This window comes from Dendrobates tinctorius, unplaced genomic scaffold (assembly GCF_039654945.1).
Source record: "Dendrobates tinctorius isolate UK_male_01 unplaced genomic scaffold, ASM3965494v1 ptg000045l, whole genome shotgun sequence".
Classification (NCBI taxonomy): Eukaryota; Metazoa; Chordata; class Amphibia; order Anura; family Dendrobatidae; genus Dendrobates; species Dendrobates tinctorius.
The window spans coordinates 9,684,759-9,706,263 of record NW_027361713.1 but is presented as its reverse complement, the minus strand read 5'-3'; the positions used below and the strand labels follow the sequence as shown (position 1 = coordinate 9,706,263).

General features: G+C 42.2%; 1 protein-coding gene across 1 annotated transcript in view; it reads left to right on the top strand.

Moving 5' to 3' along the window:
- The window catches only part of HNF1B (HNF1 homeobox B), a 292,983-nt gene that overhangs the window by 232,813 nt on the left and 38,665 nt on the right, over positions 1-21,505 (top strand). Inside the window, exons 5-7 of the mRNA XM_073575611.1 lie at positions 5,294-5,454; positions 10,980-11,121; positions 18,203-18,394. Of these exons, the coding sequence (XP_073431712.1) occupies positions 5,294-5,454; positions 10,980-11,121; positions 18,203-18,394 (495 nt within the window). The remainder of the gene's footprint in view (positions 1-5,293; positions 5,455-10,979; positions 11,122-18,202; positions 18,395-21,505) is intronic.

Sequence of the window (21,505 nt, the reverse complement as noted above, 5' to 3'; positions counted from 1 at the left end):
CTGTATCCCTCTGCTAGTAAAGCCAGAATTGAGCCCTCCTTTGGCATGGTTAAAAGTAATTTTTCATTCCTATTACTTTTGGGATACTTGTTTTGACATCCTGCTTGTCCTATTGCAAGAGGATTGTGAACCCCACAGCAGGGTTGGTTTATACTTTCCTTCATTAAAAAAGATTTGGTTCAGGTGATCAGCTAATCATAAGCACATTAAGTAGAATGAGGTGTACTCTGGTTGGAATTCAACTGACACTGGAATGGAATGGCAGTCAGACATGTAGAGAATCTGATTTTTATAAAACTGAGCAGTAGTCTCTTAATTTTTGCCAGAGCTGTTTACTAGTTCTTAGCAGACTCAGATCAGCTCTGCCGACTGACTTCTGTTAATGTTTCAATGTAGCTGGGCTTTTATAAATGCTCCATGAAAAAATGAACAATAAAAAAAAGGTCAACAAAGATCTACTATGAACAAAAAAAGAAAAAAAATTAGATTTTTTTTTACAATTAACATGCCGTATATACTCGTGTATAAGCCGACCCGTGTATAAGCCGACCCCCCCTAATTTTGTCACAAAAAAACAGGGAAAACTTATTGACTCACGTATAACCCTAGGGTGGAAAATGCCGAAGCTACTGGTAGATTTCAAAAATAAAAATAGATACGAATAATGCTGCACAGTGATGAGTGGCCCCTTATAATGCTGCACAGTGATGAGTGGCCCTTTATAATGCTGCACAGTGATGAGTGGCCCCTTATAATGCTGCACAGTGATGAGTAGCCCCAGATAATGCTGCACAGTGATGAGTGGCCCCTTATAATGCTGCACAGTGATGAGTGGGCCCTTATAATGTTGCACAGTGATGAGTGGCCCCTTATAATGCTGCACAGTGATGAGTGGCCCTTTATAATGCTGCACAGTTATGAGTGGCCCCTTATAATGCTGCACAGTGATGAGTAGCCTCAGATAATGTTGCACAGTGAAGACTGGCCCCTTATAATGCTGCACAGTTATGAGTGGCCCCTTATAATGCTGCACAGTGATGAGTGGGCCCTTATAATGCTGCACAGTGATGAGTGGGCCCTTATAATGCTGCACAGTGATGAGTTGCCCCAAATAATGCTGCACAGTGATGAGTGGCCCCAGATAATGCTGCACAGTGAGTGGCCCCTTACAATGCTGCACAGTGAGTGGCCCCTTACAATGCTGCACAGTGATGAGTGGCCCCAGATAATGCTGCACAGTGAGTGGTCCCTTATAATGCTTCACAGTGAGTGGCCCTTATAATGCTGCACAGTGATGAGTGGCCACAGATAATGCTGCACAGTGAGTGGCCCCTTATAATGCTACACAGTGATTAGTGGCCCCAGATAATGCTGCACAGTGAGTGGCCCCTTATAATGCTGCACAGTGATGAGTGGCCACTTATTATGCTGCTGCCTCTGCCTCAAATAAAGCAAAGCAAAAAAACCTATATACTCACCTTGTCGCTGCTGCCGCTGCTCTGCAGTGAATGTTCAGGCAGAGGGCGCCTGCTAACTACATCATGGCGCCCCCTGACCTGAATGTCACTGCCAGAGGATGCAAGACAGTAGAGCGACGCGTAGCGGTGGAACGGGGGTCAGGTGAATATAGCTCCCGCTGTCATACTCACCTCTCCCGGCAAGTTTCTGCAGCCCCCCGTGCTTGTTCCATGTTCGGTGCGCTGTTCTTTCTGCCTTCAGCGGTCACGTCGTACCGCTCATTAAAATCATGAATATGTGCATATTCATGATTTTAATGAGCGGCGCCACGTGACCGCTGAAGGCAGAAAGAACAGCGCGCCGAACATGGAGCAAGCACGGGGGGCTGCAGAAACATGGCGGGAGAGGTGAGTATGATCTCCGACACCCCCCGCTCCCCCTCCCCAGCTGACCCACGGTATATGACTCGCGTATAAGCTGAGAGGGGGACTTTCAGCCCAAAAAAATGGGTGGAAAATCTTGGCTAATACGCGAATATATACGGTACATTTTATTACATTCATAAAACAAAAACCCTATACATATTAGGTATCCACATTCACCATAAAAACCTGGTGAGATTGTGAATCAAGTTATTTGTCATGAAACATGAACAGTAGAAATTGCAGGAAAAGAAAAACAACACCCAAAAATAACTTTTTAATACTTGCATTACATAAAAAGAATATATAAATTGCATTGTAATTTATATGCACCCCAAAGCAGTGCTAAAAATATAATACAGTTTGTCCTTCAAACAAAGCCCCATGCAACACGCGCTGTCTGTGTGTTATGTTTGACACTAATCTCTCCTTCACCTCCTATAAACAATCTCTTGCCCACTATTGTCCCTTGCATCTAAAGAACATCTCTAGAATCCGCCCCTTTCTCACCATAGAAACAACTAAAACCCTCACTGTTGCACTGATTCACTCCGGCCTTGACTACTGTAATTCTCTATTAATTAGTCTCCTACTTACTTGACTTTATCCTCTCCAGTCTCTACTTAATGCAGCAGCCAAGATCATCTGACTGGCTAATTGTTACTGGATTCCTCCACTCTATGCCAGTCACTGGCTGCCCATTCATTATAGGATCTAATTTAAACTGCTTGTTCTCACCCACAAAGCTCTCCACAGTGCGACATCTCCCTATATCTCCTCCCTCATTTCTGTTTATCAGCCTACCCGCTCATTATGCTCCACAAGTGACTTTCAACTAACACCTGCGCTAATCTGTACCTCCCACTCCAGGCTACAAGACTTCTCCCGAGTTGCACCAATCCTCTGGAATGCTCTACCAAGAAATTAGTACTAACCACAACTTACACAGTTTTAGGTCCTCCCTAAAAACACATCTGTTTAGGGTAGCCTATGACGTTCCCTAATCCAACTCCTTTTATATATAGCCCATGCACTACTTCTCTGAACATAACTCTCCATCAAACTCCACTGCGCCCAAAAGCACCACACAAACTTGCTGGTGACTATCTCATGCAGCCTTTATCTACCACCCATTTCCTTAAGATAGCTAGACCATCTTTGTAAATAATCACCTGTACTTTGTGTCTCCCCCACCTCATTGTAGATTCTAAGATCTTATGAGCAGTGTTGTCATTATTTTTGCTTTAATTATTGTATCACCTTTAACTTTGTTACCTAGATTATAATTATTATAATTATACAACCAAGCCAATAAAAAAGTTATGACTTCTGCAAAGAGGAAAGGCAAAAACAAAAAAATCCTGATCTCTAATGGGTTAACAGTGATCTCAAGGGCTTTGCGCCATTCAGTGTAAGCAGTGATAGTGCTACTTGGCTGTCTGCTACAGGATAGAATAGGTTAGGTTTTACAACCATTTATATGACTGATATCTTTACTGGTAAAGGAAAGCAGCTAGGTTATTAGGTCTTGACTTTGTACATCTCATTTGTAATTAGGCCCTACTTTAACATCTGCTTCCACAGGTTTTTACAAACTTTAAATAGACTAATGGAAATTTACTCTACAAAACTATCTATTGTTAGCATATAGTTATTAAAATTGTTACAAGCAAAGCTATACTATTGCTCATAATAAAAAACATGTTCTTGTTGATTTTCTAGTATTTTAGTTTTTTTTAATTTCTTTTAATGTTTAAAAGTTTATTCTAAAAGTAGCCATATTGTCTCTCTCATCATGTTTTGGAGGCAGAGATTTTCCCACTGTGACAAACTGAAAGTGGTTAACATTAGTATTATTGTTTGCCTTTCTTGATGAACACTGGGGTAATACAGAAAGGTTGAACTCAATGGACTTGAGTTTTTCAAGCTCAATAACTATTCAGCTATGCATGAGGTTAAAAATACAGCGCGAGGAATGTCTGTGTAACATTGCTTGGGTTAATTAATGTTTACACTGTTACAAGCTCTAGCAATTCTATCGGTCTACTAACTTTTATAAAGACTACTTTTAGCAGAAAGAAATAACCTTGTTTTATACTCAGTTGAGTAACTTCAGGAACTTAGAGATATAATATATTAATACAATTTTATATCTATATCATATCTACAGCTCTGGCAAAAATTAAGAGATCACTACCAAATCTATCTATCTATCTATCTATCTATCTATCTATCTATCTATCTATCTATCTATCTATCTATCTATCTATAGATCTATCTATCTATAGATCTATCTATCTATCTAATCTATCTGTGTATCTATCTATCTCATATCTATCTATGTAGCTATCTATCTCACATCTATGTAGCTATCTGTCTATCTATCTATCTCATATCTATCTATCTATCTATCTATCTCATATCTATCTCTTATATCTATCTGTGTATCTATCTATCTATCTATCTCATATCTATCTATGTAGCTATCTATCTATCTATCTATCTCATATCTATGTATCTATCTATCTATCTATCTATCATTACACCCAGCACACTATAAGGACCTTTAAGATTAGTACTTACAAGATTTATGGCCTCATGTGCACAAGTGTACTCATGGGTTTCTAGGTTTTTATGACACCCTACTGTACCTTCTTATTTTTTGACCTAGAGACATTATTAAGATTTCATATGAATTTGATAAAAAATAAACACCATGTTCATCAGATACAGTATTTCTTAAGGGAAACCTGTCAATTGCTCAAAAAATGTACTTAAAACTTTGCAAAAAAATCCTTGCAATCTTTTGATTTTGCCACGTTTTCTATTTTGTACTGTGCTACTCCATTGCAGAGATATTCACCTTTATTTCTTCTGGAGTGCAGCATGTGAAATCTCTGGTTGCAATTCAATTGGCCATTCCTTCAGAGCTTTCTCAGGGGGATTTAGTTTAAACCTCCACCCCTACACATTGCCAATCACAGCTCCGCAGCTAATGTATCAGTCTATCAACTGCTGAGCTGTGATTGGCATTGTTTGTAGGGAGGGGTGAAAGCACCCTCACTCCAATGAAGACTCTGAAGAAAGGCCCGATTGAACTAAGATTTCCCATGTTGTGGTCTATAAGAAACTCGTATGAATATCTCTGTATTGGTGTAACACAGAGAAAAACCGAAAAGTGGAAGAATTAGCGGAGCACAGGGATTTTTACAATGTATTTAACTAAAAAAGTTTAAGCAAGTGAAAGGTTCTCTTTAAATATTTATTCTTAAAAGCATATCTCTGGTATAAAATATCACATTTGAGTCTATGATCTTTAATACACTTGGCAATTGTCCTGTGTTTGCATTTATATATTTAGGCAGTGTTCCTAGACTGTACATTAGAGTAATGTACATGCATCATTTTTGCAGGCGTAAGATACAATCAACAAGGAAACGGAGAGGTCACTTCATCATCAACTATTAATCACCATAGTAACAATGCCATGTTGACCAGTCAGTCAGTTCTCCAGCAGGTTTCTCCAGTGAGCTTGGATCCTGGCCATAACATGCTTTCACCTGATGGTAAATTGGTGAGTACACCTGGTCTATTGTAGCTGCAGTGCTGATAAGATAAGAGAGACAAGCAAGCAAAACACACAGTATTCTTTTTTTTAAGGTTCTCACAGGGTTCAGCGGTAAACAAAGAAGCATTGTAGACTAAAAATCTGGAATGGACAGTTTGCACTAAAAACAGTTCTCTGACCCACTTTAAGGCCTTTTTGAAGATGACCAATAAATGTAACAAAGAGCTGTTCACTTTTTTATTGATTAAATACCTTACAAAGTAGAAAGGTGGGTGGAACAGTGTTTGTTTTTCCTTGCAGATGACATGCACATTGATAAAACTGGCTCTCCAAAAGCCTACTCTTTGAAGTGGTAGGTCAGATTCAGTATTTTTTTCACTTAGTAAAATACTTTCCCTTTTCATTTCCAGCCTTTGGCTTCTTTATTCAGCACTCAGAACTTTTTTTTGTTTAAAGAGGTATTCTCATCTCCAAGATCCTATCCCAATACGTAGTAGGTGTAATAATAATAATAATATTAGCAAATGCCTCCAATTACAAATGCAAAGTGTAGTAGTTTTTTTATTTGCTATGTCTCTTTACTCATGTGCGGGCTTTGCAGGACCTTAGATATCCATGGTTACGACCATTAGCATTTAGCTAACTAATTGTAGTTATATCAGTGAACGTAACGATGGATACCTAAGATCCTGCAATGCCTGCACATGAGTAAAAAGACAGTGAATCAGAAAAACCATATTACATTTCTAATTCGAGGTATTTGTTAATATTATTATTATTATTATTATTATTATTATTATTATTATTATTATTATTATGCCAATTACATATTGGAATAGGAACTTAGAGATGGTAATACCACTTTAAGCTGTCAGTGAACAGTTGTCAGTCAAACCAGAAGTTATGATAATCTAGTAACAACTTAACACTCTTTTTCAAGTCAACATTAAATTGTTAAAGGGGTTCTCCTACAAACAAAGAAAGTACACTTTATTCAATAGATCTCCAAATAATAATAAGTTCCACAATTGTAAGTGTTAAAAAAAATGTTCCTGTGCTGAGATAATCTTATATATGTGCTGTGTTAAGGCCCTTTTACATTTAGCGATGCACCAGCGATCTGACCAGTGATCCAACCCGGTCAGGATCGCTGGTGCATCGCTAAATGATCGCTAGTGAGCTGTCACACAGGCAGACCTCACAGTGATGCAGCAGCGACGCAGCGCACGATACTCACCTTTCACACACAGCGATCCTGACGTCCTCCCGCCCGCCTCCACGTGTCGCTCGTCATCACAGCAGGAAGCCCAGCAGGAAGCTGACGACGAGAAATGGAGCCGGACATTCTCGCGCGATCAGCGATGGACAGCGGGAGAGCCGGTCGGAGGTAAGTATCACACATAGCGGTATCGCTAGCGATATCGCTATAACGTCACAAAATCAGTGATGTTATAGCGATATCGCCATGTGTAAAACCCCCTTTAGGGTAAGTGCACACGTACTTTTTAGGTTGTGCGGATGTTGTTGGAAAATCCGCAGGTAAATCCACAGGACAAAAGTCCTGCGGTTTATCTGCGGATTAGCCTGCGGTTTTACACCTCATAATGATAAGGTGTGAAACCGCAGCGGAAACCGCACAAAGAATTGACATGCTACGGATTGTAACCCGCAGGAAAACCGCGTGGAAAAATCCGCTGCATGTGCACTGTTTTTTTTTTTCCATAGGAAATAAAGGTACTGTATAACTCAGCAGAATCCGCAGCGTGTGCACATACCTTAAAGGCTATGTCTCAACCATACAGGAACATGATCTGATCATACCACAGCTCCTGGGCATGGAAGGACGCAAAAAAGTATACAGATAGGACAATGTGGGATCACAGATGCTACTTTATGTGGCTAATAGTGTTGAGCATTCCGATACCGCAAGTATCGGGTATCGGCCGATACTTGCTGTATCGGAATTCCGATACCGACATCCGATATTTTTCAATATCGGGCATCGGAATCGGAAGTTCAAAGTTGATTGACAGCCGAAATGACGTCATCATGATGCGCGGTGTGTGCGCATCATGATGCGCCGTCATTTCGGGCCTTCCGGGGGTCTCTGCCGGCCTGCCGGGGGGCTGTGCCGGCCTGCCAGGGGGCTGTGTGGACTGCCCGGGGTCTGTACCGGCCTGCCGGGGGGCTGTGCCGGCCTGCCGGTGGTCTGTGCACCCTGTGGGGGTCTGTACCGGCCTGCCGGGGGGCTGTGCTGATGTCCGGGGGTCTGTGCAGGCATCGTCCGATGGGACTACAAGTCCCATCTGGCGACGCCTGCTACCATGACAGTGATTGACACATTAGCCAATGATGGGACAGTAGTAGTCCCATCATCCGGCTAATGTGTTAAATGTTTAAAAAAAAAAAAAAAATACTACATACATACTACATACATACTACATGCATGCTACATACATACTACATGCTACATACATACCACATATATACTACATGCATGCTACATACATGCTACATGCTACATACATACTACATACATACTACATACATACTACATGCATGCTACATACATACTACATGCATACTACATATATACTACATGCATGCTACATACTACATGCTACATACAAACCACATATATACTACATGCTATATACATACAACATACATACTACATGCATGCTACATACATGCTACATACATACATACTACATACATACTACATGCATGCTACATACATACTACATGCTACATACATACCACATATATACTACATGCATGCTACATACATGCTACATACATACTACATACATACTACATGCATGCTAAATACATACTACATGCTACATACATACCACATACATACTACATGCATGCTACATACAATACATTCATACAATACATACATAGACATACAGTACATATAACATAGAGTAACATACTTACCAATACTTGTCACATTGTTCCCCGAAGCCATTGTCGTCTACGGAATAAATATTAACATAACAAACCACAAAAATACTCACCCATGATCCGAAGCAGTCCACGAGTGTGTCCCACGACGATCTTGGGTAGAGAACTGCAGCATCAGCTGATGCTGCCGCTCTCTACGGGCTGCAGGAATCCAATGACGGAAGGTAGGTATCCTTCCGCACTGTATTCCTCCGCCACTTAAAAAAAAAAGTCCCTAGTCTCACTTTATGGTAAAAGCTGTGTGGGAATTCCAAAATCTCTGAGGAATGCTTCCAGCACCTTGTTGAATCTCTGCCACGAAGAATTGAGGCAGTTCTGAAGGCAAAAGGGGGTCCAACCCGTTACTAGCATGGTGTACCTAATAAAGTGGCCAGTGAGTGTATATGTAGTATGTATGTAGTATATATGTAGCATGTAGTATGTATGTAGCATGCATGTAGTATGTATGTAGCATGCATGTAGTATGTATGTAGTATGTATGTAGCATGTAGTATGTATGTAGCATGCATGTAGTATTTATGTAGTATGTATGTAGTATGTATGTAGTATATATGTAGCACGTAGTATGTATGTAGCATGCATGTAGTATGTATGTAGCATGCAGTATGTATGTAGCATGCATGTAGTATGTATGTAGTATGTATGTAGCATGTAGTATGTATGTAGCATGCATGCAGTATGTATGTAGCATGCATGCAGTATGTATGTAGCATGCATGTAGTATATATGTAGTATGTATGTAGTATGTATGTAGTATGTATGTAGCATGCATGTAGTATATATGTAGTATTATGTAGTATGTATGTAGTATGTATGTAGCATGTAGCATGTATGTAGCATGCATGTAGTATATATGTAGTATGTATGTAGCATGCATGTAGTATATATGTACTATGTATGTAGTATGTATGTAGCATGCATGTAGTATGTATGTATGTAGTATTTTTTTTTTTTTACATTTAACACATTAGCCGGATGATGGGACTACTACTGTCCCATCATTGGCTAATGTGTCAATCACTGTCATGGTAGCAGGCATCGCCCGATGGGACTACAAGTCCCATCGGACGATGCCTGCACAGACCCCCGGACATCAGCACAGCCCCCCAGCAGGCCGGTACAGACCCCCACAGGGTGCACAGACCCCCGGACATCAGCACAGCCCCCCGGCAGGCCGGCACAGCCCCCCGGCAGGCCGGTACAGACCCCCACAGGGTGCACAGACCCCGGGCAGTCCGCACAGCCCACCGGCAGGCCGGCACAGACCCCCGGCAGGCCGGCAGAGACCCCCGGAAGGCCCGTACAGACCCCCGAGAGGCTGTACAAGGGCAGGAAAGGGTTTTTCCAATTCCGATACCGGAAGTCTCATAGACTTTAATGGGACTTCCGGTATCAGCATCGGCGATACCGATACTTTTTTTAAAGATCGGCCGATCCATTCCGATCCGATATTTTGAAGTATCGGACGGTATCGCTCAACTCTAGTGGCTAAACATAAAACCTTTCCCTGCCTGTTTAAAAACTTGTTTTACCTCACCAAAGGAATCAGCTGTGTTCCCATGCTTTAATGTCTGACACTCTTTTACTGTTAGTAGTAGTAGATAGTCCTTTTTTGAATCTTTCTAAAGGTGGTCATAAATAGTAATTGTTGTAATCTTTCAACAATAAACCAAAAAACAAATGTGGGACCATCAAGTGCTTCCAATGCCAGAAATGTATTTCCTGGTAAATGATGGCTGTGATTGTCAGCCATCATGTGCCTCTAACAGCCGTGGGTGGAGCAGAGCTCTTCCTGCGCCTGGTACCATTTTAAATGCCGCTGTTTATCTGTGACAGTGACATTTAATGCGAGTCGGCAGTGGGGCACACCATTTTAACCCTTCAACCGTGGGTCTGCTATGCGATCATGGCATAGGAGTCTGTTATTTCCGCTAAAGACAGCAATGTTGTGACATTGCTGTATATAGCACAAGCGATCGGATGATCGTAGGTTTAAGTTCACCAAAGGGACTAACAAATACAGTGGAAAAAGTAAAAAAAAAAAGAAAAAAAAAGGAAAAAATAAAATAAAATGACCTCTCTTTTACTCTATTAAAAATTAAGAAATAAAAAATACACATTTGGTATGGCTGTATTTGAAAAAGTCTGATCTATTAAAATGTAAAATAAATAAATTAATTTGATATATAAATAACATAACAAGAAAAAATAAAAACCCTAGAATTGCAATTTTTTTGGCCTCACATTGCTATATCAAAACTAAATAACAGTTATGGCTCTTGGAATAAGAGGAGGAAAAAATAAAAAATTTCCCTGTACTTAAGACATTAAAAAAGTTTTCATGTGATGTATATCACTGTTCCAGTAGCTTTGATTATTGGTGGTTCGAGGTCTGAGACCCCATCAATCACACCAAGACACTCTTAGCTAACTTGTAGCGCAAGTACTGTTGTGAATGGACCTTTTTTTTAATTTATTGATTTTTAGACATGTATGGTCTGTGGTTATTTTGCTACATTGTAGATTTGCATAACATCTCTTACTTTTTATTTAACCAGATACCGGTGTCTGGAGGAGGTCTCCCACCTGTAAGCACCTTGACGAACATTCACAGTTTATCACAATCAGTTCACCACAATTCTCAGCAATCACAGAACCTTATTATGGCACCTATTTCTGGAGTCATGGCAATAACGCAAAGTAAGTCTTTACTCTCTGGATGCATTTAGACATTCCTTTTTTATAGAAAAGAAGTGCATAAGTGCTATTTTAAACATGGTGGTTAGCCACACCATTAATTGCTGCCTGCATGTAACCATATGTAGCCAGGAGGACGTATTAAAACATATAATGTTTTCTGTCAGGATACTTTTTTACAGTAGTCTATCTACGCAAAAACATTTATATTTATTTAAATGCATATTGTTCCCATCATTTATAAATACTTTCATTCTATGATGTCAGTGAATTAAATGTTATAATAAAACTATACGTATAGATATTCCATTACCAACTTCAGTATCAGGTTCAAGGGTGAACATATCGCTGATGCAGGTAGTGCAGCTGCACCAGGGCTCATAGGTAAAGAGGGCCCGCTGACCCCAGTGAATATTTCAGCTGGATATACATCCTAAACACACAAATGTATTGCGGCACTGGGGACACACCAGCTCCCTACCCTGCAATACATGCTTCCGGTCAATCGGGGCCCAACAGCCGATATCCACGTGCTTGTGACTGGCGATGCATGGTAGTGACGTCATGTGCCTTGGCGGGGACGTTGGCGTCAGCTGCCGGTTCCTGCTCTGCCCGTAGAAGAAGATGTGACCTGGCGTGTGAGCGTGGGGAAAGGTGAGTAGTATAGTTATGGTGCTTGAACCTCTAGGTAATCCAAATTCTTATATTTTATTATTATTCTACTTCTTCTCCACGTTTTCTGCAATTAATGCGGCCCGAACCGCTCGGTGCAGAGACCTCGTTCAGGCGGCGTTTCGAAGGCCTCGGTGTGGGGATAGGTGTGCTATGTATTTTTGGAGTCGATTTGATTTGTAGTTTTTTTAAAAATCGCATTTTAAGCAAAAATTTTCCCATAGGAATTAATGTCGACCTTTCCATGATCCCCAACTGACATGGATTGAAGCCACAGCGCAGGTGCAGTGACCTTACAAAGATGGCAGCTATGTAAATGCAGCTTCCACACATGACCCGTGTTAGCTAATAGAAGCTGACAGATCACTGATTCAAGGTCTTAAAGGTGCAGCGCACCAATGGCTTCTGAAAAGCCCCACCCAGTGATGGCTAACCTTGGCACTCCAGCTGTTGTAAAACTACAACTCCCAGCATGCCCTTGCAACCTGCAGCAGTTGAGGCAGCAGTTGAGGCATGCTGGGAGTTGTAGTTCTTCAACAGCTGGAGTGCCAAGGTTCGCCATCACTGCAGTTGGACGCCAAAGTGGCTTTAGAAGCCCAGTGTGCCAAAGTGGCCCCTGAGGGGCCCGGAGCGCCAACGTGGCCCCCGAGGCAAAGTGGCAGCATGTGTCAACAAAGCTAAAGTGGCTACTGAGTGGCCAAAGTGGCTACCAGGTGGCCAAAGTGGCTACCAAGTGGCCAAAGTGGCTACAGAGGTGCCGAATGTGCCAAAGTTGGCTACCAAGTGGCCAAAGTGGCTAATGAGGTGCCGAATGTGCCAAAGTGACTACCAAGTGGCCAAAGTGGCTACCGAGGTGCCGAATGTGCCAAAGTGGCTACCAAGTCGCCAAAGTGGCTACCAAGTGGCCAAAGTAGATAATAAGGTGCCGAATGTGCCAAAGTGGCTACCAAGTGGCCAAAGTGGCTACCGAGGTGCCAAATGTGCCAAAGTGGTTACCAAGTGGCTAAAGTGGCTATCAAGGTGCCGAATATGCCAAAGTGGCTACCAAGTGGCCAAAGTGGATACCAAGTGGCCAAAGTGGCTACAGAGGTGCCGAATGTGCCAAAGTGGTTACCAAGTGGCCAAAGTGGCTACCGAGGTGCCAAATGTGCGAAAGTGGCTACCAAGTGGCTAAAGTGGCTATCAAGGTGCCGAATATGCCAAAGTGGCTACCAAGTGGCCAAAGTGGATACCAAGTGGCCAAAGTGGCTACAGAGGTGCCGAATGTGCTAAAGTGGCCAAAGTGGCTACCAAGTGGCCAAAGTGGCTACAGAGGTGCCGAATGTGCTAAAGTGGCTAACAAGTGGCCAAAGTGGCTACCAAATGGCCAAAGTGGCTACCGAGGTGCCGAATGTGCCAAAGTGGCTACCAAGTGGCCAAAGTGGCTACCAAATGGCCAAAGTGGCTACCGAGGTGCTGAATGTGCCAAAGTGGCTACCAAGTGGCCAAAGTGGCTACTGAGGTGCCGAATGTGCCAAAGTGGCTACCAAGTGGCCAAAGTGGCTACCGAGGGGCCGCATGTGCCAAAGTGGCTACCAAGTAGCCAAAGTGGCTACAGAGGTGCCGAATGTGCCAAAGTGGCTACCAAGTGGCCAAAGTGGTTACCGAGGTGCCGAATGTCCCAAAGTGGCTACCAAATGGCCAAAGTGGCTACCAAGGTGCCGGATGTGCCAAAGTGGCTACCAAGTGGCCAAAGTGGCTACAGAGGTGCCGATTGTGCCAATGTGGCTACCAAATGGCCAAAGTGGCTACTGAGGTGCCGAATATGCCAAAGTGGCTACCAAGTGGCCAAAGGGGCTACTGAGGTGCCAAATGTGCCAAAGTGGCTATACACAACATTTATATTCTAACTTTACTTTCTTACAGTCAACACCTGATACACTGCTGTAAAGCTGGCAGTGCTGTTCAAGCACCATGCATTTCCTTCAGGAAATGCCCATGTAGTTTTAATTTAATGTATTACAAAACAGGGCACATTATCCCAAGATGGGGCCAAGAATGGGGCACATTATACCTGGAAATGGACCATGATGGGGCATATTATACCAGGACTAGGTATAGCATGGGGAACATTGTATGTGGAAATAGACCAGGGTGGGGTGCATTATACCTGGAAATGGACTATTGGGCACATTATATTGGGAAGGGGACCAGGATGGGGAACATTATACTAGGAAGGGAACCAGAATGATTCACATTATACCATGAAGGGGACCAGGATGGAGGAGATTATAGCATGAAGGGGAACAGGATGGGGGTATTATTAACGTGCACACATTCACACTCAAATAATGGGAAAAGGGACATTCAACCACAGGGAGACGCTGCACCTACACCCAACAACTGGTCCCTGAACAAACTAGAAAGACCCTAGTGGCACTACTAAAACACTACCTCGAACTTAAGTCCCTAAAAGGCCATCGTACTTCCTGAGAAACTAGAGGGGAGGCCGCAACACATTGCAAACAAGGGAAGAGGAAAGTGTGACGTAAAATACGAAAACCCAGGGTGAGAAACTAAATATGCTCATATTGCAATGAAATGCAGTGAAGGACAAACATATAAAACCCTACTCAGAATATGATATGGCAGACCAAAACAAGAAAATGAGAAACACCTGGAGAGAAGCAAACCAAGACGGCAAACAAAGACAATAAAAACCATCAGCATTTGGACAAGAAAGGGCAATATCTCAGCAGACAGAGGAAGAGACCATGCCACAACAGGTCACCATATTGAATTCCGAAACTGAGCCATGACAAGGGATATTATACCAGAAAGCAAACTTTGATGGGGGACACTACACCAAGAAGGTGACCTTTTTGGGAGGCATGTTCCCAGGATTGGGCTCAGTATGAAGGATATTATTATTGGAAGAGTTGTCCCTTATAACATACCATCCTCTCTAGTTATGTATGGAGTGGTCCCTTACTACATAGCTTTCTCTGTTATGTACAGAACTGTCCCTTTATCACATTGAATGATTTTTTTGTCATGTTTAGAACCGTCTGTTACATAGTGAATTTTAGTTATTTTTGTCAACAGCGCCCTCTCTTTATTACATAGAGTCTTGTTAGATGTAAAATGACTGCTGATGGAGAAACATTTCACCAAAAGACGAGACCATCAGACTCCTACATGAGAAAAGAAGCTTTCTCATTTTCCAGCAGTAGTCATATCAGTTCATATCTAACAATAGAGAATGCTTTGAAGTAGAGACATGCTGATAAAATAAATACATATACCGTATATACTCGAGTATAAGCCGGGATTTTCAGACCCATTTTTTTTGGCTGAAAGTGCCCCTCTCGGCTTATACTCGAGTCATTGTCCCAGGGGTCAGCAGGGGAGGGGGAGCGGCAGGAGCCGGCAGCTGTCACATCATGCTCACCGCCTCCTGGCGCCTTCTCTGCACTTCCCTGCTTCTCTGATGGTCTCCGATGCCAGCAGCTTGTTCCTGTGTTTCAGCGGTCACGTGGTACCGCTCATTAAAGTAATGAATATGCACGCAACTCCACTCACATAGGCGTGGAGCGCATATTCACTACTTTAATGAGCGGTATCATGTGACCGCTGAACACGGACAAGCTGCTGGAGCCGGAGACCATCGGAGAAGCAGGGAAGTGCAGAGACCATGCCAGGAGGAGGTGAGTATTATGGGGAGGACGGGGGGAGCGATGCATACAACAGGGGGAGGACGGAGGAGCCATGCATACAGCAGGGGGAGGACGGGGAAGCCATACATACAACAGGGGGAGGAAGGGGGAGTCATGCATACAACAGTAGGAGGATGGAGGAGCCATGCATACAGCAGGGGGAGGACGGGGAGCCATGCATATAACAGGGGGAGGACGGGGGAGTCATGCATATAACAGGGGGAGGACAGAGGAGCCATGCATATAGCAGGGGGAGGACAGGGGAGCCATGCATACAACAGGGGGAGGACGGAGGAGCCATGCATACAGCAGGGGGAGCCATACATACCAGGACAGGGATGAGGGGACAATGCATACCCGGCTTATACTCGAGTCAATAAACTTTCCTAGTTTTCCGTGGCAAACTAAGGTGTCTCTGCTTATACTCTGGTCGGCTTATACTCGAGTATATACAGTAACTTGGTTGCCATAAAAGGAGAGGGGCAGGCCCAAACACTTTTCTTGAACAGAGTTTCCGCCTCTGGTTAAGAAAAATGTATGAACACTGGATTATATATTGCCACAATGGCACTCCTGACTTTCCCCTTAGCCTAGCTGCAGGCATTCTGACTAATCCACTTGTCGCAAAGATAAAATCTAATATATTAAGCTCAATATGTGTGTGTGCGTGTATGTTTGTATGTATGTATGTATGTATGTGTGTATGTCCGGGATTGGAATCTGCACTGTCGCAGCTACAGCCACAAAATTTTGCACAGTCACACGTCTGGACCCCGAGAGCATCATAGGCTATGTTGTGAGGCGAAATTTTAACCCTATGCATTCCAATTCACCAAACAATTTTGCCTATTTTATCATTTCTATGGTGTTATCGTCCTTCTGTAAAGCTGGAAATAACACAATTTATTATCGTGCCAACATAGACCACCCTCTGACACAGACTGTAGGGGGAGCCCAGTATCACACAGGATAGAATTAGATACACGGCTCAGCAGTCAGTATCACACAGGATAGGATTAGATACACAGCTCAGCAGTCAGTATCACACAGGATAGGAATAGATACACGGCTCAGCAGACAGTATCACACAGGATAGGATTAGATACACAGCTCAGCACACAGTATCACACAGAATAGTATTAGATACACGGCTCAGCAGACAGTATCACACAGGATAGGATTAGATACACGGCTCAGCAGACAGTATCACACAGGATAGGATTAGATACATAGCTCAGCAGTCAGTATCACACAGGAGAGGATTAGACACATGGCTCAGCAGTCAGTATCACACAGGATAGGATTAGATACACAGCTCAGCACACAGTATCACACAGAATAGTATTAGATACATGGCTCAGCAGACAGTATCACACAGGATAGGAATAGATACACAGCTCAGCAGTCAGTATCACACAGGAGAGGATTAGACACATGGCTCAGCAGTCAGTATCACACAGGATAGGATTAGATACACAGCTCAGCAGTCAGTATCACACAGGATAGGGTTAGATACACGACTCAGCAGACGGTATCACGCAGGATAGGATTAGATACACTGCTCAGCAGTCAGTATCACACAGGATAGGATTAGATACACGGCTGAGCAGTCAGTAACACACGATAGGATTAGATACACAGCTCAGCAGAAAGTATCACACAGGAGAAGATTAGTTACACAGCTCAGTAGACATTATCACACAGGATAGGGTTAGATACACAGATACACATGTTGTTTATCAAAAGGCTCTTGAATGAGTTGAAAATAAAATACTGTCAATACTTGGGTAATCGTTTAGTTAATTTGTGTTGCAAATCTGTAGTGTTGAATATATGATGTGAAATGTTTTTATGTGCAATATAATCATTATAATTTGTTATAACTAACCACAGTAGGTTACTATGCCCAGGCAACGCCGGGCTCTTCAGCTAGTTGTTTATAAAGGTGAACCTGCGCTTCGAAGGAGGTGATGGAATACCTTAAATCGTTCTTCATATAGTGTTTATAGAAAAGTACATATCAAAACAAAACTAATTTATGTGGGATACAAAGAGAAGTTTTTTAGCCTGCTGGTGTCTTCTTTAAAAAAATCACCATGAGTATCTCTTGCATATACCAAAGTGCAAGCGCATGTATACACTGGGAGGTTTAGTGCAGGCTGATATTGTCTCGTTGACTGAGCCTATTGGAATGCTAAACAATAGAGATAAAATAATGTTAATAGTAACTTACACCAGGGCTATGACTCCCAATAAGGGTTATTCACAGTTCACATTTAGTATAGTGGCAACAGGGATCTGATAGCTCAGCAGTACCTAAGTAGTGGTTAAACAGTACCTTTATAAAGTGTGGTGTGCAGGAGCATGCTCTAAATCATCCTCTTCTGTACCGATGTGGAACAAGAATTTATGTCCGGTATCTTATGGAGCCTATATGCGGTCAAGTCACTGCCCACCTGCATAGTGAATACAGAGGAATCGTGACAGTGTGCACATCACATAGAGTGACTGCAGACTTTCCTTCTAAGACCACACATCCCCTTTAAGGGGTAAACCTAAGAAAATCATACCTTTTAAGAACTGGAGACATCCAATCTTAATGATACATTTGTTTTTGAATATGTAGCAGTTTACTGCTTGCTATTAAAATATGGTATGGTATGAAAGTAACAAATATTGATGAAAAAGTTGTAATGCTTTTTTGTTTGTGCCTTTAGATTTAAACACCTCTCAGGCACAGAGTGTTCCTGTCATCAACAGTGTTGCTGGAAATCTAGCAGCATTACAGTCGGTGCAGTTTTCACCACAGCTCCACAGTCCACATCAACAGGCTATAATGCAGCAGTCTTCTGGTCATATGGTACAACAACCATTTATGGCTACCATGACTCAACTACAGAATTCTCACAGTGAGTACTCTGCTAAGCCTTAGCTATTTTGTATGCATTTAGGCATTCTTTGCACTATGCTTGTCATTATACTTGCTTCCTGTGTATGCAATGAAAGATATTTAGATATTTTAACATATGAGATTCTCTGTTCCTTTGTTTTTCTCATGTACCATATTTTACGCATTTATAAAATGCACTTTTTCTCCCAAATTTGGGGGGAAAATGGGGGTCCGCCTTATAATGCGGATAAACCTTATCAGCACGCTGCTACTCTGCGTCCCGGGGGCTGTGTCCCAGTGGCAGTGCTGCGCTGTGTCTCGGGTGGCGGTGCAGCGCTGTGTCCCCGGTGCTGCAGCGGGCTCTGCCGACATTTTGTGAAAGGCCAGAGCCCCCGGCAGTTCTTCCATGGTTTCCTGTGCGGTGGACTCCGTGAAAATGGCCGCTGAGAGGTGGCGCAGGCGCAGATGGAGATCTCGGTACCAAGATCTCAGCAGATAAGATGAGATATAATCATCAGCGCATGTTGATGATTATAGCTTACAGCCAATAAAAACCCAAAAGTCAGTAAGCCATAATCATCAACATTAACAGAAATAAACACTTGAAATAGACCACTCTATTTGTAATGACTTTATATAATATATGAGTTTTACCTTTTGTTTTGAAGAACTTAAATTAACTTTTTGATGATATTCTAACTTTGTGAGAAGCATATATATATACACACACATGCACAAGCACAGGTGCTTCTACCAAAATTAGAATATACAGTATGAAACTCATATATTATACTGTATAGAGTCATTGCAAACAAAAAATTGTTTATTTCTGTTAACGTTGATGATTATGGCTTACAGCTAGTGAAAACCCAAAAGTCATTATCTCAGTCAAATAGAATAATTAAGAAAAAAAACACATGCAAAGGCTTCCTACGCATTTAAATAGGTTCCTCTGTTTCAGTAGGATCCACAATCATGGGGAAAATGGCTGACTTGACAGATGTCCATAAGTCAGTCATTGACACACTCCACAAGGAGGGTAAGCCACAAAAGGTCATTGCTAAAGAAGCTGGCTGTTCACAGAGTGCTGTATCCAAGCATATTAATGGAAAGTTGAGTGGAGCGAAAAAGTGTGGAAGAATAAGGTGCCCAAGTAACCAGGATAACTGCAGCTGTGAAAGGATTGTTAACAAAAGGCCGTTCAAAAATTTGGAGATTCACAAGGAGTGAACTGCTGCTGGGGTCATTGCTTCAAGAGTCACTATACACAGGCATATCCAGGACAAGTGTCGCATGTCGCTCTTTTATTCTATAAACTACTGACAACATGTCTTCGAATTTCAAAGCACTACATTTTGTATTTATTTTCAGAAAATAAGAAATGGTCAAAATAACAAAAAAATGCAGTGCTTGCAGACCTCAAATAATGCTAAGAAAACAAGTTCATAATCATTTAGAAACAACAATACTAACTCAGGAAGAGTTCAGAAATCAATATTTTGTGGAATAACCATGATTTTTAATCACAGTTTTCATGCGTCTTGGCATGCTTTCCACCAGTCTTTCACACTGCTTTTGGGTGACCTTATACCACTCCTGGTATACAAATTTGCAGTTCTTCTTTGTTTGATGACTTATGACTGACTATCTATCTTCCTCTTGATTACATTCCAGAGGTTTTCAATGGGGTTTAGGTCTGGAGATTGGGCTGGCCATGACAGGGATTTGATGTTGTGGTCCTTCATCCACACATTAATTGACCTAGCTGTGTGGCATGGCACATTGTCCTGCTGGAAAAACAAGTCCTCAGAGTTGAAGAACATTGCCTGAGCAGAAGGAATCAACTGTTTTTCCAGGATGACCTTGTATGCGGCTTGATTCATACATCCTTCACAAAGATTAGCCTGCCCAATTCCAGCCTTGCTGAAGCATCCCCAGTTCATCACCAATCCTCCACCAAATTTCACAATGAGTGCAAGACACTGTGGCTTGTACGCCTCACCAGGTCTCCGTCTAACCATTAGACGACCAGGTGTTAGGCAAAGCTGAAAATTAGACTTCATCAGAGAAGATTACCTTACTTCAGTCCTCTCTGGTCCAATCCTTATGGGCTTTGACAAACTTCAGCCTGGCTCTCCTTTGCTTCTCATTGATTAAAGGCTTTTTTCTAGCTTTACATGACTTGAGCCCTGCCTCTAGGAGCCTGTTGCGAACTGTTCTTGCCATGCACTTCACCCAGCTGCCATTTACCATTCCTTCTGTAGGTCACTTGATGTCATCCTGCGGTTGCTGAGTGAAATTCCAATAAGATGACGGTCATCCCGTTCAGTGGAGAGTCGTTTACGCCCTCTGCCAGTCTGTAGCTTTGTTGTCCCCAATGTCTGCTTGACCTCGTTGTAATGGACTGCCGTCTTTGAAATTTTAAGGATGGAGGCAACATGACGCTCACTGTATCCCTCTGCTAGTAAAGTCAGAATTGAGCCCTTATTTTCCTTACTCTTTTCAACTCCTTTGGCATGGTTAAAAGTTATTTTTCATTCCTGTTACTTTTGAGATATTACTAGCACTTGTTTTGCCATCCAGCTTGTCCTATTGCAAGAGGATTGTGAACACCACAGCAGGGTTTTTTATACTTTCCATCATTAAATAATATTTCTTTCTGGTGATCACCTAATCAAATGGACATTAAGTAGAATGAGGTGTACTCTGGTTGGAATTCGACTGACACTGGAATGGAATGGCTGTCAGACATGTAGAGAAGCTGATTTTTATAAAACTGTGCAGTGGTCTCTCAATTTTTGCCAGAGCTGTATGTATATATATATATATATATATATATATATATATATATATATGCACTGTATATATAAAGGAGCATCATATCATATACTCACCCAACCCTGGATCCTGGTGAGTCAATTGTCAGACAGCGGCAAGGTGGGGGTGTACTGATGTGATGATAATGTGATTGCACATGGGCATGCACACTCCATCACAGTCCCTATGCAATTGTGTCATCATGTCATTCCACCCCTGCCAAGGATTTGTTCATTGCATTTGTCCATTTGAGCACACTCTTATGAATGAAGGCAAGTAGCTCTTCTGAGGAAATAAGTTCATTTCCTCCCTA